The sequence below is a fragment of the Anser cygnoides genome, chromosome 3, assembly GCF_040182565.1.
Source record: "Anser cygnoides isolate HZ-2024a breed goose chromosome 3, Taihu_goose_T2T_genome, whole genome shotgun sequence".
NCBI classification, from domain to species: domain Eukaryota; kingdom Metazoa; phylum Chordata; class Aves; order Anseriformes; family Anatidae; genus Anser; species Anser cygnoides.
In genome coordinates this window covers 47,324,021-47,351,362 of record NC_089875.1, presented here as the reverse complement: position 1 = coordinate 47,351,362, position 27,342 = coordinate 47,324,021, and the positions used below count along the sequence as shown (strand labels likewise).

At 41.1% G+C, this 27,342-nt stretch overlaps 1 protein-coding gene across 3 annotated transcripts in view; it reads right to left on the bottom strand.

Moving 5' to 3' along the window:
- Positions 1-27,342, bottom strand: part of RPS6KA2 (ribosomal protein S6 kinase A2) — a 298,921-nt gene that overhangs the window by 59,833 nt on the left and 211,746 nt on the right. For all 3 annotated transcript variants that reach the window (XM_066994128.1, XM_048067792.2, XM_013186790.3), the window contains 3 exons: positions 10,758-10,838; positions 9,877-9,956; positions 6,245-6,351 (listed from right to left, as the gene is read on the bottom strand). In XM_066994128.1, the coding sequence (XP_066850229.1) occupies positions 6,245-6,351; positions 9,877-9,956; positions 10,758-10,838 (268 nt within the window). The remainder of the gene's footprint in view (positions 1-6,244; positions 6,352-9,876; positions 9,957-10,757; positions 10,839-27,342) is intronic.

Sequence of the window (27,342 nt, the reverse complement as noted above, 5' to 3'; positions counted from 1 at the left end):
TCGTTTGTGCATTTGGAACAGATTGTTATTGTGTAATTCATCAAATAAAGGCCAGCAGCTGAGTCACTACTATATGTTCAATAATTAAAGCTTTTTCTTCTCAATAAAAGCTTCTTTGCTTCTATTTTATCTCCAGATTTCTTGATGAGGCATAATTTTTAAGTACTAGCCTATAACAGGTTTGCTTAAATGTATTTTTGTGGCTATAATCCCAAAACAAGAGGCTTGTGCTTCAGAAAAGAACAGAATAAAACACCTGCCAACTTGGAACTGAGCACAAATGTCTGAACCCCACAGACCCAGCTCTGCAAGAAGGGCCGGGGGAGCACAGCTCACAGGAATCACCCCAGATTTTGTCCCATGCACAGGAAGTCCCTGTGAGTAACAGCACAATTCAAGGGGTGTGGGATTTTCCCCAGAAACATTAATTTTATACTCCATTGACTTCCTACGGAAAATTCATGCTGCTCTTCTATGTATGCAATATGTGGTTTTCATACCTTTCACCTCCATTAGGTATGAAAGCAACAGCCATGCAACTATCAGACTGATAACACTCTCTTAAATTAAGTGAGACAGAAGCATACTGTCTCCTATTACATGTTTGCATGAACAACAAAATAAATGGATCCTGGTTTCCTACGGGTGTGTACCCTACATCCCCCAAAACTCAATCTATAATTCCATCCTGTCTCATGTTCCCTAAATACACCCTTATACAGAGCCCTCAGCTGCCTTCAGCTTCATGTTGCCCCTGGCAGTATGCTTTGGACAGCTGGGGGTTTCCACATTTGCCATCTGCCAATGCATAGAAAGCTATAGTTATGAACTAAAAAATTACATTTGATGTAAAAAGAAAATAGCATGCTGCAGTGGAACAGCTTTGAGTGACATTTAGAAGCAAAGAACAATGTATCTGCTGCTAAATACCCAGATTACAGCAACTGACAAATATTTTTTCTTTGACTGTGGAAGCAAAGTTCCTCTCTAATCATCCTTTCTGTCTTCTCTTTTTATCTTTATCACTTTACTGTTCCTTTTTATCCCCCACTGTCAGTAGTAGAAATTCTATTGTGACAATCAAATTATGTTAGCTGGTGTTTGCAGGATCAGCTAATCTGAAATAAACTACTACTACTCTGGGGAAGGGAAAAAAAAACTGGAAGTTGTTAATCTGATTCAGACTTGAGAAAAAAAATTCTTCTAAATCAATGCTTTGAAATTATAAAAAACAAAAAATGTCGACTACTTAAATGTTAAAGTAGGCTGTAATTCCAGTGAGTAGTATTTTTCACTATTAAATTTTTCCATTTTATCTGTTCAGTTTAAGCTCTGACTGTGTTTACAGGATACTGCCATTGTCAACCTGTTCTTTATTTCAAAACAATAACAAAATTTTAGCCTGAGGATGGTCCCACAAAAATTTAAACTGCTTTCATTGACTTCAGTTTAAAAGTATGTCTTGGGATAATAAAAGCTGAAATCTGTATGTCAGAGGCAGAGAAATTAACCTGCTAGCAGGGGAATGACATTCTTCTGACTAGCACCAGGAGAAGAAGATGCTCATGGTAGAGCTAGGACTGCAACCTCATTATTTATTTATTTATTTATTTTTCTGCAGCTTTAACACAGAGATAAAAGACTTTGAATATTAGCTGTTCGTATTATTTTATGTTGTATCTTAAATCAAGGCCATAGTAATTTTCTCTTATTTCTCTCTTTTATTTTTAGTTTTGAGTCATGCCTTTTAGGCTTCATTTTAAAGCTCCGATATACCCAAATTAATGTGAAGTTCTGCCAAACCTATCAAAGCTGCAACTCTGTTTTTTGTTGTTGTTTGTTTTTTGATGATTTAAGTTTTTTTCCAAGTCAGCTCAGTTTTGCAGAGAATTCAACCCACACTTTGTGTTTTTCAGAAACCATAGCCAAAAACTCAGGTTGGAAAGGAAATCTGAAACGTCACAGAGAGCATTTAATTTGGCTGCAGGCTTTGTTATGAAAGTACTGGGCAGAATGAAGAATCCAAATATCTCCCAAAAATGAAGATTTGCCCAAACAGTCTATCTTTTGTAACATTCCGGTGTTTGCATGATGCCATACTATCTCAGGTAAGCTGAACAGTCATATGCTGAACTCATCTCTGCTGTAGCTTCATTGGCACCATGAAGTCCCCAAAAGAGACAGTTCTCTTCAGTGGAACCTGATAGCAATTCTCCACCAGGTCTTTGACCCTCACTGATCCTCAGATCTTCCCTCTCTCCACAGAGCAGCTACGTTCATGAATGAATTGCATGGCTTACAGCATGCTGTATTAAATGGTCTTTTTAAAAAAAGTATATATATATTCGTTCAGTGGTTCAGGAACTGTTACATGAGCAGTTGAGCTGTCCCTTGTATGGACAGCTGAGGGCATCACAACTTAAGCCTCTCTTTGCTAACTGAAGTCCTTGCAATAGAACTCTATCAAGATGCAGCTGGGTACCTGGAGATAGAACAGGCAAAATAAATAAAAAAGATCTGCATTCTCAGAAGGTAGAGTTTCTTCTAAGTCATTCATACTCTTAAACCGCAGCATAAGCAATAACACATTTCATGTACTAATTTACAAATCCCCTTTTTTCTAGTTCAACATAGCCATATTTAACAGCTTGATACTGCAGTTCTTAACCAGAAGCACGTCTCAAGATCTAAATGAGGTTTTAATGTGACTGAACAGCACCTTGTTCCACACAGCATCCCACTGAAACCACCAAGACAACCCAAGGAGAAGAAATGGCTTCAGCATTTTAAGAGAAGAAGCATCTGGTTGTTCCATACAAGACTTTAACCAGCAAACTCAATTGCTTGCCTTTTTGAAATAAGTACAGCTAACTTTATAACAACTCCCAGAGCATGTATATATTCTGGATGTGCTTAAAATTAATTCATAGCTTTGAATTGTTAATATGATTTTTTTTTTTGCTCAGGGAATCTTAAAAAAAAAAAAGTTGAACCTGAAATTTTAATGTACTGAGGTTCTCTCAAGTGGTCTGAACAGTGCTATTTTCTAACCACTCTTCTTTGCCATAAACAATTCCAATGAGCTTCATTTTAGGACGCTTGCAGAGCTGACTGAAGCAATCTCAAACCTATTAGCAGTTACTGTTGGGAGCTTCTGGAGGACAGCAAAAGCACTAAGCAATGAAGGAAAGACAAATGCAGTGCCTATCTTTTAGCAAAGGGGGAGAAAAAGAATTGGGAAATTACAAACTAATTTATCTCCATTTCTGCAAATCTGACTGAGTAAACCTTTTGTGCTCTTTCAGACTGGCAATGCTTCTCCTCAAGATGTGGTGCAGTTCTGGATGTTGTACTGCAGAGGAGATACGGATCAAGAGAAATCAAAGGGGAGAAATGAGAATGACTGAATGCCTAGAAAGACTGACTGGTTAAAAAAAAAAAAAGAAAAAAGTTGTTCAGTAAATTCAGTAAATGGGTTTTTTAGTGTACAGAAGACAGGATTAAGGACAAGGTCATTCTTGCAGTCCCCCAAGGCTGCTGCTGAAAGCAAACATGCCACCTGGAGAATCTAGGAGGAGAGGCCAAGGAGCAATGGCCTGCAACTGCAGCACAGAAATGTCAAGGTAGCTTTTAAGAGCATCTTTCTAGAGGTACAACTGGTGGAGCACTGCCGAGAGGTCTGCTATGGAGGCTGTGGAATCTTCACCAACTATTTTAAGAATAGGTTAGCAACACACTAGCAGTGACCTTGGTATATTTGACCCTGCACAAGGGCAAGGGAAGGATGAGATTATCCTGGGACAGTCCTGACTTTCTGTTATTGTCTCATTTAGAAAGTTATCCTTTCCAAGATGTAACTTAAAAATTTAGCATTTTTTCCCCTTCACAATGCATGTTTTTCACCTGTACCTGTTTTTCTATTCTAAACTTAAAGTTCCAGTGAAACCACAGGCTGTCATACTTTGCTGTGCTAGGCATGGCTACACATAGGCTTAGTGGTAATAAAGGTATTTTAAAGGATTTTTTTTTCCTGTACTTAAACAGATGCCTTGAATTATCCCCAGGTATGAACGTCAGTTATACCAGTCTGGGTCATTCCCATTCTTGTACAACAATTTTAAAAACAATATATAAATTTTATATTTTAACAAAATATTATAAATATACTTATATATAAATATAAAAAATATACTTATTACAATTTTATTATTATATAAGTCAAGTTGTAAAAACATACATTCAAGTTTAGGAAATACCAGAATGAGGGCTGCCACCTTAGTTTGACCTGAGTCTTTAAAGGTCTTTAATTGCATGGAGATACTTCTTGTTTTGTTCCAGAGAACTCCTGCCACAGGTGGCAGAACAGATAGATAGTATTCAGGGATTTTAGCACAGCTGAAGAATGAAGGAGATGGCTGACTGATTTTAAGACAGATAAAAAAGCACAGAGATCTGGATTCCAGCTTAGCCTTTTCTACTTGTTTCTGTGTGGTAGTGACAAATCAGTGACACCTTCCTTTCTCAGGTGAGCTCTAATTTATCAATTCACTGATCCGTGATATGAGACACTGCAGTTTGGCCTGCAGAAATAGTAAGTACTCTCACTTGCAACTGAAGTCAGAGAGAGATGTGCATTGAAATGCAACGTGACACATAACGCTGAGAACCCTGCAAAATCAGGTTCTACGTATCTCAAATACAGTGAATAGTTTTGACATGCATTTAATTTTCTCCTTGGTTTCTAACTTCTCCCAAAGGAAAAAAAAAAAAAAAATTATGGCATATGCCTAGCAGCACCATGACTTTTATTTGAATACACAGGGTCATATTTGGATAGCTTCTAATAGCAGCTACATATATCACACACTTACATGAAAAACAGCATCTAACACCAGAAAGAAAAGTAGTACATGATTCATATTAACACTCACCAGAAACAAAGTTTAAAAGCGAAAAACTCTAGTCTATAGTACTATGTCATAGATAAATAATGTCCTGTCCTCCCCTTCAGCTTCTCACCTACAAAATCCAATTTCAATTAATCTTGGTGTCTTTTTTTTTTTTCTTTTTTTTCTGTGAACGTGACAGTAATATCATTCCCTTTTAAAGGAAGATTTGCATATTTTTAATTTTTTTGTCACAAAAGGAAAAGGCTTGCTCTGCTGTTTTATTTTGGAATTGTAAACAACAGCCAAGCAGACTGCTCTCAGTGGTCATCTTTTTTAAACGATTGTGACCATTACACTAAAAAGGCTGGTAACTTTGACATGTTGCAGCCTGCTTTATTAGCACTGGCACAGAAGACGCAAGCAAAGCACCAGCCAAGTGGAACAGAATAAAGACAATATCACATGACTGCCAGTCAGAGCACTGTGGGTGTCATTTAGTCTATTGATGTACTGCAGAGGAAAAAGAGAAGGAAAAAACCTACATAGAACCACATTAGGAATAACAAATAAGCTAGAATCATTCTGGGACAATATTTTGGATTGTTAATAAAAATTGTTTTTAAAATGTTGATTATTATATTTCATGAGCCACTATGCGCATTAGTTTTCAGAGATTCTCATTTACTTTAAACAATGGCTATAGTAAAACTGAACAGTGCCAAGACATATTTTGTATGAGCTGGAAGAGGAGTTGCTTTGAACTGTCTATATCCCATCAGAGGGAAGGCCAGATTAAATGGTGCGAATCACGAATGGTTCTGCTGAAGTCAACAGCACAGGTCTGAACCCCGCCGCGCTGAGCTCATTCATAAACTTGAGGCCACATTACATTGCACTGCAGATGAAGTATTTGGCTTCATGCTTAAGTGAGATAATAGGAAGACCCTGGAGAATGGGACTGTGGAGACTGGAGCTCAATTCATGCCCCAGCCTAGTGGAATAACTGAAAACAAACACTGGTAAAGAGACTGCACTGCTGCTGTGTTAGACTGTACTGGGTCTACCACATATTACCACCTTAGCCACTTCTGTATTTGGTGTCTCAACCACTGCTCCACCATGTGTCACCACTTCCCAAGCTTCACTTGTGAGAGGATATGGTACTTCCCTACATTATCAACTTACATGGAGTGGACAAAACCTACTCTTGACAGTTAGGCTCTCGTGTACTGCCTCACATACAGGAAGGAAGGCAGAGTCTCTGGTACCTTTTGACTTGTTAGCAAGACGAGGAGCAGAAACGACCTAAAAGCTCACGTATTTATGTTTCAGTTCACTCTTTCTCATTAACTTACTTTTCTGGTTTCAGATCCCTGTAAATAATTCCAAGCCCATGGAGGTGGTCTAAAGCCAGGGCCAGCTCAGCTAAGTAGAACTTGACATCCTCTTCTGTAAACATCACCTAGAGAGAAGGAAAAGAAGAACACGTCTATTTACGAGACAGTGGTGGGCTGGCTTGCATTAAACAGACATGGGGAAGGAATTGTCTAACTCAGGAATGCTGGAAGGCCCATCATATCAGGTTCAATTTTCCATAATTTGTCTGAGCTCACATTAACAATTCTTACCAGATTCTCCTTATAAAACAAAACTTGATCTGACGAGTACTTCTTCTGTTCCTTAAAACATGCTGCTCTCATTCGTCTGTTTGATCTGTTTAGATGACATCATGTTGCAATAATATAAATAAGGTTCTAACTCCTTAGCCTTTGGAAGTGAATGGCAAAATTCAATATATTCACTGCAGCCCGTATTGCTTTCACATCTCTTAATTTGCTAAGATCTTGCCATTTGGTTCCTAAATTCTCACATAATAATATGGGGAACCTCTCTGGAGAAGCATAAGGCTTCTTGTTTTAGAAACAGAAACACATCTTGTTTCCAAATATGAGCAGAATAATACAGCATGAGGACACTCAGAGATGGATTGAAGCCTCCATGCATTGAGGGTTCAGGGAATCTGCAGGGGGTCTCTTCAGCGCCTTCAGTGGCCACCAGACTCCTAGGCCATGGCCTCACTGCCAAAGGCATGTGCCGCAGGGAACAACCCCCAGCTTCTGCAGAAGAGCGAAAGGGGCTTGCAGCTACATTGCAAGGCAGTGTTTTTAGAGCTGTGACCTCATTCAATCCACATAGTACTTGGGTCTCCCATACGCCCAGGATAGCACTGCTGCAGTCCTGGGGCACAGCATTTTGTTTATGGTTTTCCAGGTGAAAATATCTGACATAGGGTGCCAGGTGTCTTCAGCATGGTACTGCTTGAGGGTGTGCAGCCTGGGATAGCATTGGAGGAGTGTGCAAGAAGGAGACCTGGCACATCCTTGTGCATGACAGCTAGAAGAATCTCCCCTGATGCAAAGGAGCATCAACAACAGTGCCTCTGTTTTGGCTGTGAGAGAGCAAACAGCTTCACCCTAAGCCAGAGCCAGGGACAGAGACAGATCATGGAGCAGGACCTTGCACTGAGCCTTAGTTATCCTGCTGCAGATGTCCTGAGCAATGATGTGCTGGCCAGCACACGGGGCCTGATGAGATCTAAGCTGATGTTGGTTGTTTCCTTTCAATAGTTGACACAGCTACTACTAACACTGAAAGCTCTAGTTTAGGTGTAAAGAAATTTCTGCAATCAAAAACAAACAAACAAAAAACCCTGCCAAATACTAAGCTCAGAAAAACAGAGCTCAGGTGGCAAGAAAATTCTTTGGTTCAACATCTTTTATAACCTAGATGATATTAACTTCTCTTTAATTAAAGTTCAATATGCACAGCTATAATAATGCAGAAAGAGAAGCTGAAATATTGGATATGCAAGTGCAAATACTACATATGACAGAAGTAAAATGACTTATCTCAACACAAATTTTCATGTCATATGTAAGTGTAAATATCTGCAGTAGAAGTTGTCGAGCTTATTTTTAAAATTAAGCCTCTGCTGTTGGAAAGGGGCAGCCATAATACTTGAGTGCTTTGAGAAGCTGCAGAAGGTTGACAGCAAAACTAGAGGATTCTGAGAGCAGATGTCACACAATTTAATTAAGAGTATCATTGCAAAGGAGAGAAGGAACTATGATATATATATATTAAAAAGTTGTATTAAATATAAAAATAAATTTTAATTATTAATAATGTTTAAGACAAATAACGTAGGCATGATATGAAATCAACAGAATCAGGGAAAAACTTGATCTGTAAAGATATATCCAGCTACAGTCAGAGTTCTCAGAAAGAGACAAGAAAGAAATGAGCTTTGCATGTACGCATGCTGTAATGTGATCTGACTGAAAGTCCACTAAAATTGGACCAAGTCCACATTTCATAAACTGCAAACAATACAAGTTTTCCCATAATGTCCTCCCTTGTGATACATTGCCACTAAACAGCTGCAAAGTATAGGTAGACAAGATGAGTTGCAAGCACTGAAAAGAGAAGCATATATCAGGATTGTCAAGTTAACAGGACTCGTTCTTGATAGTATAGAGTGGGACACACTGAACTGTAAAAGCATTAGGAAAACCTGAAGTTTCACTGGAGTACGAAAGCTGAGATGTGCTCTTTCACCTCCAAGTCCCCTGATTGTGCAGAATGTGCCAAGAAACACTTTTTCTCTTTTCTCCCATGAAATCAGAGAGGTTCTTTAAGACAGCACGTGTCAATAACAAAGCCTGATTTCACTGCAAGCCGCAGGAAGATAGTTTTATTTTCTTTAATCTTTGTTATCATATTAAAAATAACTGGTACCATGTAGCAAAATACCATTATTCAGCACTGTAACTAACCAATTGCGAATGTCTTCCTGCATTAGCAGACAAGCCTGGAAAGCAAACAGTTGGGCTCCCAGCCCACGGTGGACACGACAGTCAGCCAGCCGACTCCACTGCAGCCTGCAGCATCTCTCAACCCATGAGCTGCTGCCACTGCCATCAGGACTGGGGTGGGAAAAAAGCAGCTCAGGAACTTTTGGATGAAAGTACTGTTCTCACAGCTTTTTTAGTCCACCCATAACTCCTCTAACTGAGAAGATTAAACAGATGTCCCCCTTAAGGTGCCGTATGAGACATCCTCGTCTTATCTTTAAAGATTCTGTGTCAACTGCATACTGGCACCCCTTCCCCAGTCTGGACAGAGACCAAAGGCTGGGGACACTACACTGGTGACATCAAACCAAGGGCACAGACAAGCCCTCAGGACCCCAAAATGACCCCTGGCTCCAGTGAATCTGGAAAACCTGCTGCTGCCTCTCCCTGTGGGCATTAGTGAGACTCAGGTTTGGTTTCCTGACTTTCTTATTCTTCAGCAGCAGAATCTACCCATAGGCATGAGCTGAAGAGGGCAGGGAACAGACTGAGCCCATGGAGGACATAAAAGCAGCAGCTGTCCCCAGGTAGGTGTGACAGCAGGTGACAACCAAACTGCACACCCTGGGCAGCGGGTGGCCCTGACCTGCTCCCAGCAGCGGCTGCAGGAGATAGCATGTTCCTGCTGGTGACCAGTGCCCTGCTCCACCTGCATGCTCCCCGCAGGGGTCAGCCCACGACTGATGGCATCTCTTTTTTCTGCTGGCAGTGGTTGTGCTTCTACAGCACTTCCATGCCCATGTCCCAGGCAGAACGTATTGGGGATGGGATTCTCCTACTGCTTCTAATCGCAGCCAAGATACGTTTTGTGAGCAATGGAGCTATTCTGCTATGGGAATGGCTTTCTAGTTTTCTGTGATAGTGATGCTTACAGGCTATCTGCTGCACTCCCTATGGCATTAATCAAACAATTATTAAGAACCCATTTAAAGATGGAACTCTATTATAAGTATACACACACACACACACACATATTTATCAGGGCTATTCCTGCGGCACTCCCACCAGCTTCATCAGGGTTCTGGAAATCCAGGATAGTCTTTCATTTCTAAATTTAAAATCTATCAGCTTACCTCTTTGGAGAGTCTTGTGAAAAGGTCCCCTCCCCGCAGGAAATCTAGTATTAGATACAACTTCCCCTCTGTTTGAAATGCTGCATTAGAAAAGGATGGAGATGTTGGAAATTTGAATCAAGATAAAGTCTCCAAAGAATAAATATTGTTGACTAATGGTGTATCATTCATAATATTAGCTCTCCTGTCATTTCAGCACTTAGGGAACAGAAGTATTAACTTCTCTACAGCATTAAGCAGTCTAGCTTAGACTATGGGGAAAATGATATCAGTTGAGAGACAATGATGTATACCTAACATATTCCTTTCCATTCTAAGCACCTGCAAATTAATATTGGTTTCTACTGTAAAAGATACCAGGAGTCACTGAGGGCTGGGCACAGAGAGGAGCTCCCAGACCTGTGCGAGGGCAGAGCCCGCACTATCCACAGCATCCTCAGAAGGACCTGTACAGTAATAACGGGGCTGCCTGGGGGCTCGAGGAGCTGCTGAGGCTCAGGAAGGCAACTCCAGCAAGACACAGCATTCATAGACACAATTACAAATATGCTGATTATTAAAAATAGTTCCTCTGTTTTCTTAAATGACAGTTAACGGCAGGTGGGCGGCTGGCAGATGTAACTCACCAGCTACCCTATCAGCAAAATATATCACATTAGACTTTATGTCAAATGTATTTTGATGGACAAATGGCTAAGATCTGCTATATATAAAATTCTCCTTCAATATAAATGAAGAATTTCTTAGAGCTAGCCTCTGTGATTTTGTTAGAGACAGAGTCGTATGTAGGCAGGGGATACCTATATGAAATTCTAACACAGCTAGTTACAAATCCCCAACCAATTTAAGAACAAACATAAATTGTATTTTATTATAGTTACCATAATGAAGCTTGACTATGAAAGGATGATTCACTTCTGCCAAAATATCTCTCTCCATTTTTGACCGTACCCGATCCCGAACTACAAAGAAAGAACAATAAGAACAGAAATACATTAAGAGGCAGCATGGTCCACTGGATACAGTACTGGAATGAGCTTCAGGTGATTTGGGGTCTGCTTTTCACTCTGCTGAGGGTTTGTGGTGTGACCTTTAGCAAATCACACCACTCTCTAGTGTCCCCTTTTTCTGCCTATCTTGACACTGTAAGCTCCTCAGGGAGGCACTATCCCTTCCTCTGCAGAGAGCAGCCCTAACTAAAAGCATCACAGTGTTATCAGTGAGGGGGAAGCGATTACGCTTTGCAAAAAAAGAATGTTAATGTGAGTTAAAACTATATGGAATTAATAGCTCCATCTCATTTAAGATTAAACGGAATGTATCAGTCCCAGAGCTTGCCGGGTTAACCTTGTGCAAATTAACTTTCCATATTGTGCTGATGCTAGCAGCCTTTATTAGATATCTCTGAATAGCATTCTCTGCAAGCGATTTATATGAAATATTTTAAGCTTCCAATAATACCCCCGAACAATCACTAATAAAGAAAAAAAGCTGATTAAAAATAATAAAAAATTATTTTCCTGTGTAGAGAGAAATTCCTGTGGGACAACAGTGAGAAAAATAGTTTTTGTGGTTGAGATGAATAGAGAGTAACAAAAAATAGCTACAGAGGTGAGCTGGGTTCAAACTAATCAAAAATGATGCTGAAGATTTCATAGCAAACACATTTAACAATGTTCATATGTTGAAGGGGATTCAAGCTCCCAGATTATCAGTTCTTGATCTGATACATTCATTTTTCAGTCAATCACTATTTTACTAATTCTGTAATGACAGTATTAAAATTTTCTTCTCCTTTCTCTGTGTTACACAATGCCAATACGCTTTGCAGCCAAAAGCATCCACGAGGAATGCTATGAGACTATTTTAGGTGGTAAAGCCTGAGATCTCACTGAGATTCTGTCATCGCCCGCATGTGTTGTGGGTCTGCCGAGTACTCTCAGCAACCAAGTAATGAACATGCCGTAATGAAACCGCATACTCTGCTGCTGCACACCGAGAACTGATGCACAGAAATAGGACCAAATCAGCTGATCTGAGAGCCTTAAATAGGAGTGGAGGAACATTTGGATTTTTTGCTATTTTGATGCTTTTCTTGGATCAATAGCTATGTAAGATTTACTAGCTCACTCAACCTAAGTCACAGAGCAGATAAAAATCAAAACAAAGACAAAGGGAATCTCAGAATCTTAACCTTATCTCAAGAATAAAAGTGACAAAACACACACTCACAAAATGCTCAGTGTATGTGAAAGTAGAGGATTTCTCAAGCTGTAGATCCAAAAACTTTGTGATACGGTGCGATGCTTCTGGACAGGAGCTCCTGGTGGACAGGTGAGCATTGCTAAACACATTGTGTGGGATATTTTCTATTAAGCTTGGTTAGATAACTAAATAAAGTGCTTCTCTGTAACCAGATTGATGAAATCTGAGGCCCTGTGCAGTCACATATCCCACAAAATCCACAGGACGTTTTGTACACCAGCTGGGTGGCTTACCATGCACAGCTGGATAACAGCATAGATCACGCTGGGCAAAGGGCAAAGAACAGCCATCAGATGCAATTCACGCTGTCATCCATCTACCTGTGCTACCCAGCCCTGAGCGCAGCAGTGCACGGACGCAGACTTTGATAATCTCAAAGCAGGGGGAATGCTGGCCATGGCGAGCAGCAGTTATCCATCCGAGTGGCAGTCCAGTGTCAGCAGCAAAGCCAGCATTTGCCCGCCTATAAGGCAGAAGTGTGCTTGTGCAGTACAGAGGCCTAAGAATCAGCTGGCAGCACGCCCTCCCGCCACCACCACTTCAACCTCCGAACAGGTAAAGGCGCAGCAAAGCACAGCAAAGGCTATGTCACCACAGGAGACACCTCGTTCCCCAGAGTCATGGCCTGATGGCCTCTCCTGAACCTTGACTCCTCCAAAGCTGCTCTAATCACTGCCTTCGCAGTGGCTGCCAGAAAAGATAATTGGAACCTGTAATCAGGATTACAGCTTGGCACATGAGTTGGTGACCTGCCCTACACATCTTCCAGCATCAAACACTGCCTGATTTAAATGCTCTGAGGGCAGAAGGTATGTAGGCCAAGATTTTTTTCAATCTTGCCACCATAGAAGCTATTAATTATATTCTCTAGCAGGGCAAATCCACCATCTTTCTCTCTATATCCTTTTCTTACCCCACTGTTTGCATATGTCTGGTCCATGACTGATTTTAAACTCACAAGTTGCCTCTACAAGGGTATCCACCTGGGAAGATTTCTTTTCTCTTATTCCATATACACCAAGGAATTCCCCTGCTCTTCCTCTGACCTACATTTCTGGGATTCAGGAAAGGTCTTAGGAAGAGTTGGCAGTTTGATGTAACATTTCCACAACCTAAGGCTCCTGCTCAGTCTGACTTCTCTGTCACCTTCCAGATACAACGAGCAGGAAAATACCTCTCCTGAATTCCGGAGATTTTTTCTAGCACCCAGTGGTCCCAGCCTGCTCCTCTGAGGGAGCATCCCTTCTAGTTCTTACATCCTGGTAGTCGGGTAATTATGCTAAATTGCTCAAGTATGATCTGAATTAGTTCTGGTTGCTTATTCAACCTTCTTGATCCTGGGTAGGGAGGGACTCCAACTGTATATATAGGGAGGGACAGGGTCTGAATAGCTGCTCCAGTGTGAGGGATGAACGTTAACAGTATGTATTTCTATGCAGGTGTTCAAGTAAACATATCTATCTTTGCGTAGTCACATTTGGGGACCAGTGAACTCCCCATGAATTTCTCAGTTTCTCATTTCCAAAATGACTGAATCTCTGGAAGGGACATACTTGTACGGATTCCTTTCCAGGTGAGCCTCTTTTCTCTGACAGTCATATCACAGACCTGTAAAGATAGTGCTGGAGCTCAACAGCCTCAGGGAAGACTGAGGCTCAGGTCCTCCCTTCCTCCTTTCGGCCCCTTGCAGGGGCTCAGAGCAGCACACAGAGTGGGGAGTGCAGGTGGCTTTGACAGATCCTGCCTATACCACATGCTTACCTATATGAGTAAAATGCCATTGGAAATGGTGCGAAACTGCTAAACTCTTGCTTTTTCTACCCATTATTTAATTTGATTTGAAAGGTGGGTTTTGCAGCTTATCCTTAAATCATACATCAGACGGAGGCACAGCATATAACCTGAACCAACGAGCACAAAGCCGTGGCGATCGTTTGCATGATCTTGGGCAAACTAGCTGTCCCTGAAATAATCCCTGGTGTTTCAGAAGAGACCAGACTGGCAGAACCTGTAACAGGGGAGGAAGCACCTGCTACCCTGAAATAAAAACAATTCTTATTTCTAGGTATTATTGTGCTATGAAAGAGAAATGGAGACAGCTGAAGATGTATGCAAATAAACATAGCTTACTCACTTCTATCTACCTAGTTCTGAAAATCAAAGACAAATGCTTAAGGAGAGGGTTTCATTTAAAGTATGAATTATATTTCTTGGTCTGTTTTAGTTTCAATAACCATGAAATACTGAAGGGAAAGGGGAAAAGGGAAAAATATATTCAGAGCATCTTCCGAGGAGAAAGAAAATATTTCTTCTCAATACTGCACTAGCAGTCTATTTTCTGAAAAAGAAAATAAAACCATAATTCTGCTTCCTTCTCTGAAGCTCTCATGATAGCAACTTGGGTTGAGTTTAAATATGAAAAGATAAATTAATTTTCAGCCAATGAACTTCTCAAAATTTCTCACTTTAAGAGTTAGTGTGTCTCTAGCTATGTACACTTCCAAGCCACGATGATCTAGGGACCTCCCTTGCTGCACTCACAATGACATTTGAAGCAATTCAGTAGGATGTCAAGTCAACCCTATGAGAACTTGTAATTAGAGAAACCGTGGCCTACAGGAGCTGTAAAAGGGGAGCTTATAAAAGAGACACTAATTTATTCACTGTAATACTGATTAAAATTTATAGCTAATTCACCATAATGGGAAAGTAACTTGTTATATTTCTAGTGGCTGAGTAGCTGCACTGAAGTCAGAGCTCCATGAAGTTAAACACCATTTAGCTGCTGATTTCAGTGGGGACAGAACATTGCTTCTGGGAGCTCTTTGGCTAAAGAATAACCTCCAAACATTTTAATTCAATATTACCCTTCTCACTACTGCCCAAAGTAATTCTTAGTTCTATCAAAAGAATTTTTTCCTGAAGACATCACCTAAAATTGTGTTTGTTTTCTCTGTCTTCAGTCTTACCTGTTTGTATTTCAAGAGAAATAATTTTCAGTTTAACTTCCAGTAAGTTTTTTTTTTTCTGCATACAGATGCAGTCTTACAAGGCATGAGGGTTTTACTTACAGCCTTGTATAAGTCAGCATGTGTGCTGAATTTAAATTGGTATTAATTTATGAAGATTACACTTCAGCTTCAATTTTCAAGTGACAAAAAAAAGAAAAAAGAAAAAAAGGAAAAGCTTTTGTTTATAATCTATAAGTTAGTTGTACTGTTGGTTCTTTGACAAACACTTGTTCTAGAGGGCAAGTGCATACATACACCGGTATGTAAGATGTACTTCCTGCTCATGGCAACCAATGCAAACAACGCTAAACTCTAAACGTGGAAGATGCTTGCTTCCAGAGTGCCTCTTCTCAACCCTGCTCCACTTGTGGCCACAGTCTTTCATGTACTCATTCTCTGTGAGCACCTCTGACTTACTAACACAGCCCGACAAACGCATGCAGAGATCTGGGATGCTCTGGTAACTTCCCAGGGCAAGTTTCACAAAACTCAGGCCACTGCAAAATTCAAAACTTGAACTGAGGAACACTTCTAGAAATAATTAATGGCTTCTCAATTAAACCACATTTTAAAAAGAGGATTCAAAGCATAGAATCATTTAGGTTGGAAAAGACCTTCAAGATCATAAAATTCCAACCATCAGCCTGACCTACCAAGTCCCATCACTAGACCATGTCCCTTAGTCCCATAGATTTTATGAACTCTAAACCTTTTTGTATCTAAAGCTGAAGGTGGTTCTGTCATGCTACAACAGCACTAGAGTGATAAATCTTTATTTTTTATTTTTATTTTTATTTTTTTAAGTGGGTGGTTAGTGCACAGTTCCCATGATAACTCTCGTCCCTGTGTGAATACCTGCTGGTTGCCTTGAGGGGCAGGAGCCCTTGAGGGGCAGGGGCAGGAGCCTTTCTCTCTTTTACAACTAGGAATGGGTTGTAAAACGATGGGTTAGGTGCCTCAGTGCCTCATCCATATGGCCTTTTGTCCTTTCTGACAATTTTAGCCCAAGCGCTGCTTAATCCCCTGAGAAATCCCCCTCTGTGTGCAGCACCAGCAAATGCCACTTAGAGAAAGACACTCACACAGAAAATACATGAATAATGTCAACGATTTCACAATCTGCTCAGATGTTTGGCAAAAAAACATCATTTATCATAAATGACTTGCCCATCCCCAACTTTCAAAATGACCTTTTGATAAGAAAAATCCCTGCTTAGGTGGGAATAGAGCCCTAATTAATTAACAAAGCAAGAATGGGGGCAGTTAGAAACTATGTTAATCGTATCAGCATTTAAAAATATCGGTAGCAGGAAAAATCAGTGAATAAAAAAAATGGATCTAAATTTCATCCATTACCTCCTTGCTTCCCTAAAACTCATCAACGTGTCTCAGGAGGAAAAAAGGCAAAATATAACTCAGACTTGGGGACACACAACTCCATCTCAAATTCTTTACATAGCACTGGAATGCACCAATGACATAGAAAATCAAATATGTATGTAATACTATGTGGTACATCCTTTACACCCTTTTCCATCCTTCAGTCCTCCCTCCTGGTTCCCCCATGCTGGCTATTGTAGGCAAAAGCAGAGAGCTAGATTCTAATTTCACATCCACACTCTGTACGTCCGGAAGACAAAGTACTTGTCTGGTGACTAATTACACAAAATATGGAGAAATGCAGGCTTTCCAAAAGAAATCATAATCTGGCTTCAGTGGTTCTACTTGGAAATACTATTTGCATTACCACACTTACGTTCCACACAGCATTATACTAGAGTCTTCTAAACAGCAGCCTTTCATGTTGTAGATTATCAGCAGAGCATTATTGTAACACAAAATAAAAGAGAAAAGTGTCCTGTTGCCACTTGAATGCAGAAGTATACCAGCAGGGACATGTAGAGATTTTACATGAGTTTCTTCTGAAACGTGTATAATGTTATGAAAGCTACCCTTCTGCAAGAAAGATCCCCTGTTCTCCCCCAGATTGAACCTTTTAGAGACGGGGAAAGAGCCATTACAACCAGAGCTTTACTACTCAGTCCTAGAGCTGCTGTGGCAAAGGAATAAAACAGAATTACAGGGCACAAAACACACCTTTGTAGAAGGGCAGTCTGAAAAATCAATAGGGACACAGATTGGTTTTAGGAGTCCAGGATCTGGAGGAGATCATTTTATTCTCCCCATTTTTTTTTTATTTTTTTATTTTTTTTGTATATATATATATAAAACAACACATTTAGCTTTAAAAAAGAAAAAGACTTTGCTTTTGTATTTTTTTTTAATTAGAGTAGCTTGAATTCTTTAGTGTTGATTTAGAATGACAGATTCATCTAAATTAACCCCAGACTTCAAGTATTCTGCTTCAAAATATATTATTTATCACCTGTTCATGATATTATCTTTCAAAATATTTGGAAAAGTTGTCTAAATGCCACATTATCCTTTCAAAATACCTCTGCTCACTCTTCCAACAAGAATTACAGGACAGATTGATTTTGTCCTTCAAAACAAATCAAATGCGAGGTGTCAGGAACAAACATGGCTTTCTAGGACATACTGACTTGATGAAACAAAAGTCAATAAATGGTAAATCCCTAACTATCCCTGAAAGCCCAAAACAACAAGCCCTAACCTGCATCCTTGAGAAAGCCCCACAAAATATCTAAGTGACAGTGAAAAGGAAAAACAAGTTGTGCCAGTGGGAGACCCAAGAAAGCCTCGCTCCCTAGGGTTTCATGCCTTACACAATCACAGCGCTTCCCTCTCGCAGTAACCTGAGCTCTCTCCTGCACCCTCCCAAGCCCCGGGTCCTGCATGGGCTGCAGCAGGCGCAAGTGCTGCATGCGCTGCTTGGGGGCTCGCTGCTGCCAGGGGGGGCTTCTGGTGCCTCCTGCCTCCTCCCCGCTGGGACAAGAACTGGGCTCTGGCTCCTTGGCCATAACATCCCACAGACATTGCAGGAGCTTAAGTGTGTCTTTGGGTTTTGGTTGAAATTGGCTGGAAGGCTCAACCCTGTCATTAGAAAAGTACCGACGGACAGACCAGCAGAATGATCGTATAAACCTTGTGTCCTTACACAGAGGTGAAATTTGAATTTTCATGAATTTTGGAACAGAGTTGGACTGACTGAATACACACAGATGTGAACCCCTTCCTCCCTCAGCCAAGGTCTCTGAGCAGCAGATGTGCAGCAGTATCCAATAAACCAAATCCTACAGTGATGTACAACACCCATGAAGTCAGAATTACACCCCTTGCAATCACACAAATCAGACCTAACTAACATTCTGAAAAACACACTGAATAAAAGGCTTGATGAAGAGCAGAGAAAGCTGCCAGTTGCCAGCACAAAACATCCTCAAAAAAAAAAGCCAAAATCCACAGCTGGAAATACATCTGTCCATGACTTGTGCAAAACTGAAAGCCTTCAACCCCTCTGCATAGCAGCACCTTGGTCATCTTTTTCTGATATAAGGGAAATGTTTTATTTAAACTTATTTACCTCAGTGGACACGCTATCCTGTCAAGTGATCCATGAGATCCATGTCTCTGTTTCTTGGATTCTGCTGTGGCCTATCCTTATTTTGCATTATATTTGCTTTAGTTGAATAGATATATAATTATTATTATTACTGCAAGCAATAGCAACTATTTCACTCTCACTGACAGGCAATAATTACCTATGTTCTAGGACAAGGTATAATTTCCAAATGAGAAACCAATAAAAGGGCTGGCCTTAGAGTTCAGAAATGCCCGTCAATACCATTCATCGGTAGCTCTGTTGATGACCTGAAGGGAGAAATCGGTGGCTATTTCATATAGTTTTGCAACAAAGAAAAGTTGATTAAAACTGTTAAGAGGCAGTTGGCCTTTTTTTCCCCCCTCATAGAGCAAACATTTAAGGCCCGGTACCAACTTACAAGAATCCAACAGAGAAGACATCCAAGTGCCTGTAGCCCTCAACCCTCCTCTTAAATGCAGTCCGAAGAGGGATGCATGCTCTCCATCACACTTCACTGGCATCACGGTTCTCCCACCAGGCTCTAGCTCCCTCTCAGCCTCTGCTACGCTGTAATGCTGGTGCTGGCCACATAGCACGCGACTGCAAAGCAACACCAAGCTTCGTGTTTCCTATCCTTGGGCATTCTGACATTAAATTAGTGTTTGCCTTGTTTTTGCTATTGCGATGTTGCTAAGTCAACAGGAGCAACAAAGAATTGTTTTTCTCTTGTCCTGCTTGAGACAGAGATGATCCAGGCGTCCAGGAGCTGCTGGCTCTCTCTGGGTAACCAGTTTCACTACTTGCCTTTTGAGCTTCAAGCTTGGCATGGTTTAATCAACTACTAGTGCTCTTTACTCTTAAAACACACCTGTTTTGTGGGTTTTACAGGCAGGGCTGAATAAACTGTGCAGATTACTTTACTCTGGAAGTGTGAAACTATCTGTGCTTTGCCATTCACCACAAATATTTTCTGCAGCCTATTTTCAAAGGCAAAAATACAGCTTTTCTGGTTGAAAACTACTGGGAGCAACCACTGGCTCAGAGGTGAAAATGCAGAGGCATTCCCTCTTGTGCCAGCCCTTACAAGGAAAAAAAAAAATCCCTTTATTTAGTCTCTCTGGGCCTAAAAAGCAAGTAGTAAGGGAAAGTTGAAAGGGAAGTTCCTTCTCCTTCAAGACCTTTGGGCAATCACTGATTCACTTGCAAAGCCTGGCAGAGCTGGAAACTGTGATTTAAAGCCCACTCGAGTCCATTCTATTTTGTTATAGGAGCACCTAACATCTCCCTCAGTGGCTCAGTATGGAATTTTCTGCTTGATCCAGTTGGGATTTTTATGGGAAAGACCAACAATCTTTTATACAATATTAAGTGAGAATTCCTGGAAGGAGAAGAAATGTGGTATTACCCCTCTGTGGAGAATGCATGTACTGGGATGCTGTAATTTGCCACCAGCGTGGTTTTGCTCATAGGTTGAACTAATCCTGGTAAATGTCTGCTGTAGAGCTGCTTAAACTTGTAATTTTGGACATTTTCAAAGATGTTTTTGCTGTGGTTTTTCTTTTGAATTGGAATGAAAAGCCTAAATTCAGCAAATTTTGCCAAAATTAAGTTAAAAAAATTGGTTTTGGTGCATCAAAGTACATTTTTTTAAGGGTTTTAATTTCAATTTTGATCTATTATTTCTTAAACACAAGTTACAACACATAAGTATAAAATCATTGAAAAAGAAATACAACTAAACCAGAGCATTCTGCCTGCACTGAAATGCTTACCGTCAATGATTGCTCAAATGCAATTTTCCCCAACAGTCGAGCAGACACTCTACCAGAAAAGGTATGCTGAATCTTTTATCTGTCGATTGTAATGCAAATTTGGAAGAGTTATAGAAGTGTTCAGAAGAGTCGGAGGAGTTATAGGTACTAGAGGAAAAATCAGTTCACCAACCCCACCAGGAATTTTAAAGCAAAACCACCCATTCCTGTGTCTTCCAAGAGTAGGGTAGTGACACAAAAATAACTAATATTTTTGTGACTACCTTAATTTGAGAGCCGTTTGCTAGCTTAGTTGTGCTAGGGCTAAGGAAAGGCTGTGGCTGGCTGATGACACACGTTTCTTCAGGAGGGGTGGTTGCATGGATTTGTCGTGGAGCATGAGGCAATGTTAACGTTCGCCCCAGCTAAGCAGCAGCCCTGCTCACAGCCGCACCAAGCTGCCCTTTCACTCCAAACACTTGCTCCATTAAGCTGTTTGGACTCAGTAAACACAGAGGCAATATTACTTGCTCTAAGGAAATATTGTGGATGAACATTTTAGTTTCTAAATTCCGAATGTTTTGATTTGTGAAACGAGTAACTAGTACGTTTAAGACGTCACTGAGGAAGCCGGGATAGTGGCTTATCATCTAAACACAAGGAGCCTCACTTTATTTAAGAGATCTGAGGCCCTGACACAGCTTCTGTTTGCAAACCACGCAGGACAAGGCCCACCAGGTTGGCTGCAGCCCAGCCCACGGAGCTACCTGCACATGGTGGAGATGGGAATTTAGAACACAGATTTTTCAGGAAATTGCCGTGTTTAATGTCAACATTCAGGCAAACCAAACCTTCACTTTGCCCAGGCCTCAACGTGCTACGCAGACATGCTTTATATAGCTCAGCTGATATGTTTGCCTTACAGAAGGAAATGAGCATCTGTGAGACGGCTGTCTGTCACTGAAGAAGCCTCCAGCCCAAGCAGCAAGTAGGGTGTGAAGTCAAGGTGAGGTCATGTCCTAAATTAGAACATAAGGAAAAGCCCGGTCTCATGTCGTTAACAAGTCACCAACTGAAGCATCACAACCAGCAAGGCTTGGCCACACAAATGCTAAGGAAAAAAAAAAAAAAAGACTGATCTAGTTTTTTCTCCTGCAGCGAAACACGGTGCTCAAACAACTTCAAATGATTTTGCAGCCCAGACTCTACTCCCGTATAGGGAGCCCAGTGGAAGATGTGACTAAGTTCAGAGAGTTTGTGGGTGAAATCATGGCCCTAAAACAGTCAGTAGTAAAACTGCCATTGACATTAATAGGATCTCACCATCTGCATCTCCGTCCCTGTAGTTCTGAAAATATCTGTGGCTGCTTGAACTCTAAAAGAATACCCAGCAGAAGAGGAAATCTTTCTTTTTTCCTATGTCACTGGGTAGCTTCCAAGAACTAAACATAAACCTTAATAAGCAATGACTAAAGGGAGACAGGAGGAGAGCAGATAAATATTTAAAGGACATAAACATGATGGAGAGAGAAGAATTATTTATCAAAATAAAAGGGAAGAAAGGAATATAAACAGGAGGAGCCTATAAATGTAGATTTTGTCAGGCAAACCCTAACAGGACAAACCCCTAGGAGGAGAGAGAAGAGCTGTGATTGCAGCCTTAACTCTTCACACATTTTTAAAAACAGAACTGGACACAAAAAGTTAAATAATGATTTAGTAAGAAGCTGCCCTGCCCTGAAAGAAGGAGAAAGAGACTGAATCTTTCACTGTGTGCTACTTCACTGACTCCACCTGAATAAAGGTCCATTTCAAAAAGATATTCTAGACTTATGTAATATGCGCAAGTGTTTGGGTGACTGACTGAAACAGAGCAGTCATTTGCACCAGGATTAATGCCTGTAAATTATGTTAGAATATTCCAGCAAAGTGAAAGAAAAATCAGGAACGGACATGAAAACCCTCTGCAGAATTACAGTGAGTAGGTGAGCTTTCACGCAGTGCTTTTAATTCCTAGATCACAAATAGCCTTACCAAGATCCATGCATCCCTATTGCTGTTACCCTACTACAAGGGACAGCTGCAGGACAGAGGGGTAACGCATCCCTCTTCAAGCCTCTTCCATTCCCTCCAGCGGCAGGGCTGAGCTTTGCTCCTGCCATCTTCCCTTTCCTCCAAGGGAAACCCCTGAGCACCTGCTCTCCCAGTGGAGAGCCTGGAGGAGGGCGATGCTCTGGAGAAGCTGGCAGCCAGCTACCGCCTGCTTCATGAAGTTGTAGAGAAGGCTAGACCCTGTCCCACTCCTATCACAAACTTCAGTCTTCTCCTTGTAATGACATCTGGAGAAAGTCCAAGAAAATGATGAAGGATGTGGGGCATCTCTCCTACGAGGAGAGGCTGAGAGAGCTGGGACTGTTCAGCCCAGGGAAGAGGAGCATCAGGGGGAATCTCATCAGTGCGTATAAAGACCCAATATGGCGAACACCATGTAAAAACAAAAATATAAAATAGTCTTTCTAAACTTCCACTTGAAAATATCTTTCTTTTGATAAGATGTAATGGCCAAGTTATTACCTGCATTTATTTACATCCTACCTAGATGATATTAATATTTTACATTGCATAGCTTTTTTTTTTTTTTTATTAAATCCACAATGAGACCAAAGTAGAATTGACAAAAACTATGCAGCAGTACAATCCCACAAACCTAAAACTCCCTCTGAGCATGAAGACAGCTCTGAGTTAACAGTGTTGATGCTGACAATTGCCCGCTAATTGGGAATTATGTCACAGCACAAACAAAGTCTGAAAGATGACCAGGACACAGCGCAATTATCTGAGCAATTCAGACTTTGCCTAAATTTACAAAAATAATCTACCACTGCTGAGAAAATATCTGTTAAATTACTGTGCCATGGAAACCTTTTGAGTATGTCAATTACTGTTGCATGCAGATAGAAAATGCTGTAGACAAAATAGAAAGGAGAGGCTGTCGTTGACGCTGATTGCTGGTCTCTCTTTGAACATCATCAAAACCTCCAACTTGGAGCAAACACCACAGCCATGAGGAAACCATAACTGACATGTGTAGCCCACATGAAGAGTATAAAGCCACAAACAATAATTTTGCTTCCACTGAAACGAAACCCAGATGGAAGTTTCCTGCATGGTGCCATCTCACTTTTATATGGAATCAGCTGAGTACTAGCACACCTCCGGCAGTAGGTGAGAACAGCACACCTGGCCAGCTGCTGGTGAAGATTTACAAGCAGTCAAACTGCAATGCTGTGAGGTGAACTGTCACCAGTGCAACTAATGTCCCACCTTCTGTGGTCATTCTGATTTGAAACGCCATCAGATGGTAGCGCTGACCTCTCTGTTAATCTGTCATCGTGCTTGAAAGGAAGCAACATTTTCTGTTGTATTATGGGAGCCAGTAAAAGCGGTGGGATGCAGCTCCCAGGGGATGGTTATGAATTTGGTTTCCAACCAGCTATAAATGTACTGCAGTTGCAGGCAGCTGAAATTGGTTAAATGGCAATTATGTTGGATGCTCCAACTGTTACGACTTATTCAGTGAACAGAGCAAACAACAAATGCTTTTCATATTGATAATGGATTTGTACCACAGCCAAAGATTTTCAGAGTCCATCAGTGATGTTAAAAATCCCAGGGATATTTAGCTATTGTATTTCCAATTCAGCTTTCCACTACAGCTACAATTTTATGTAGAAGTACAGCTGAATCATAGCCCTGATTATTTCAAATAGTCAATGCATTATACAGAAGACATAGCCTAACAATTTCTTGTTTTGGGTTCTTTAGCCATTAACTTCCATAATGCAGTAGATTGCACTTAAGTGAGGAGGAGTGTTAATAACATCATCACTAGTATCTGATTATTACTTTTCATAAGGACATCGAGCACTGTGAAGAGGAGGCTGGCACAATTAGGTTAATGTTACAGATATGGAGACTGAGAAGAGGAGCAGCCGTAACAGTAGCTGGTTGATGTTTGTGTAGCAGGCTGGTGGCAGAGACCTGAGCAAAAACCAGTCTTGAAACTCCTGAACTGAGGTACCAGTTCCTATGCCAAAAACAGTCTGCCATGAAAGAACAGACTACATGACACAAATTCAAAGGAGAGGAAGACTGAAAGCATCTGAGCCTGTACGTGCCAAAAGAGCAAATTCTCTACAGCTTCCCATAACTCATACGGCCTAGAGGTATCAAGAGCAAGCTCTTGGAGATAGAGCAGGATTAAAAGTGGTTCCCAGTGGTTCCTTCACGTGCTGCTCAGATGACTTGATGGCTCACAAACCGCGTTCTGTTTTTCAGCACTGGGTTTCTTAACAGTAAAAGCATTATAAACAGAAAGCCTACAGGCCTCCTTAAAGGCAGTTCAAGATAAACAAGGAAAAAAAAAGTCCCAAGACCAATCAAAAAAAAATTCAATAAAGCAGACTTGAAGATTCCTGCTTGGCCAGCCAGGAAGGCAAAAGGAAAAGGGCAGCAGGCAAGAGAAAACAGTGACCAGTGTTATGTTAATACTGCTAAACCCAGAGCAGTCTGGGTATGTCCTGCTCACTGATGCTATGCCTATTTCTGAAACTAAACATATAAGAGAAGGAAAATGGAGGTTGACAGCTGTCGACAACCATACGAAACTGAAAACTGTCCAGAAATGCTATTGTCTCAAACAGCAATGCAAAGAGCAGCCAGCCATGCTAGAAATCCTTCTGTTCAAGGTCTGGGTTTTCCTGGGAACTTGCTCTGAATGGGACTCCCCAAATGAACAAACATCCAACAACTAAACAATATAATCATTCTGCTGTCATTGCTGCAGGACATTTTTATCTGTTTCATTAAAAAAAAATAAATATTTTTGACAATATCTGTTGGGAGGGGCTGCTACTTCTTCTGTGCTAGCACAGATCCACAGAGGATCTGAGACTTGAAGCATTCAGGCAGAGCAGATCACATTTTGTTTAACAGTCACCTCTGACTTACCTGCTGCTAGCAAGGGTAAATCGGGGTATAACTAAATCTTCTAACCCAGACATCTAGAAAAAATGAACCCTGAGGAAGGAAAGGAAGGCAAAAGAGTATTAGTCTACAGGAGATAGAGGCTGAACACTTAACAGTCTTCGAGATGTGAAAGAAAACTGGAGAGAGGAAACTTCTCAGCAGAGAGGATGTGAACCAATGGCTTCAGTTGTGGCAAGGCAGATATGGGACAGATGTTAGGAAGCTTTTTATAACAGTAGGGATAGAGACAGTCTAAGAAGAAGTTAGGTGAGTATCTGTCAGGAATGACAAAAGCATAGCTCACGGAATCACAGAATGTCCCAAGTTAGAAGGGGCCCAGAAGAATCACCAAGTCCAACTCCTGACTCCACACAGGATGAACCAAAAACCAGACCCTGTGCCTGAGAGTGTTGTTCTTGAATTCCAGCAGGCTTGGTGCTGTGACCACTGCCCTGGGGAGCTTGTCCCAGTGCTCACCCTCTCAGCTGAGCCAGCCTAGGTGGGAGAGTTGGCCTAATGACTTCTTGAGGTGCCTGCCAGCCTATGCTTCAGAAGCTTGGAAAGCAGGGGATGCTCTCAAAGAGTCCCATGCCAGTGGGTTTACCTGCCATAGACCAGGGCAGGGACAAGTACTAGGATCTCGCTGTGAAGCCACCAAGCCCCTGCAGCTGTACTGGGGATCAGCTCTCACGTACGTAGCCTGAGCAGAGCCTGAGAGGGGTGAGGGCTGAGAAAGTCCACTGCACCTCCCAGTACTTTCCTAGCAGAAGCGTGTTTTCTGCAGATGAAGCGGAATTTCATCACATTTGTCACACCGGATAAACACTTCACTCATGGCTTCAGGACAACTGTCCGTGCAGTCTCCCAGCTCGTGAAACCACAATAAAAGCAACTAACAGCAATCTGCTACTTGATAATAGAAAATATCAAATGTGGTCTTTTCCGTACTGTGACAACTGATTTGGGATTAACTGCAACTGCAAATAGCTGCCATTAGATATACACTGCAACGAATACGACAAAAAGAATGATCCAAGGGAAAGCAAGCAGTAATGAAATCCCTGTGATCAAGTGTACTATGGGGACTTGGATGAATGAGTTTGGGTCTGAAAACTATTTAGAGATGGCACCTATGGGAGCAGCAGTTTAAAGTGTCTCCAATGCTACTTATTCACTGTGTCAAGAACAGCAGGACCAACTGAAACTTTAAAGAGTTACATGGCAAATTGACTGAAAATTACAAGGCTATTTTGAAAACTGCTTTTTACTATCAAAAGCGAAATAAGTATGATGGACTACTCATTCCTGAGAAAAGGGCCACCATTACTTTCCTGGTGAGAGTAGCCAGGGGATACATTCAATGCAACCTGCTGCTTTTTTAGAAACTTAAAAAAAGTCATTTTTTCTATATTTCATTGACAAGAGAGTGTGACCCAACAAATGTTTAAAACAAACTTGTATAATTTGACCACAAGTGAATAACATTTTCTTTCTGACAAAGTAGTAAGCAGACTTTTCAGTGCTCTCTTTTTCTGACTTCAGATTTGAACCTCCTTCGTGCACTTCAGGGAATCATCATATCAATACCTGCATATGCAACACTTTCAGCTGCTGCTAAGGGGGCCTATGGAGATACTCAAAGATTAGAAGCCAAGGGCATGTTAACTAGCAGAAAGCTGGAATAATTTAAGGCAGCTCTGTGCTACACCTAGTGAAACACACAAACACAGGTGCACTCAATGTCCTCATGGCAAAGTCTGAAACTGGTTTAAACCTATGTCTACATTAGCATGCACTGTGGTGTAACTGCAGCAATCTGCGGAAAGTCACTGTGGGTGTTTGGACCTGAGGTCCCCTGCACTATACATCTTTTTGGGGTTGACATCACACCTTGGTCCCATGGCCG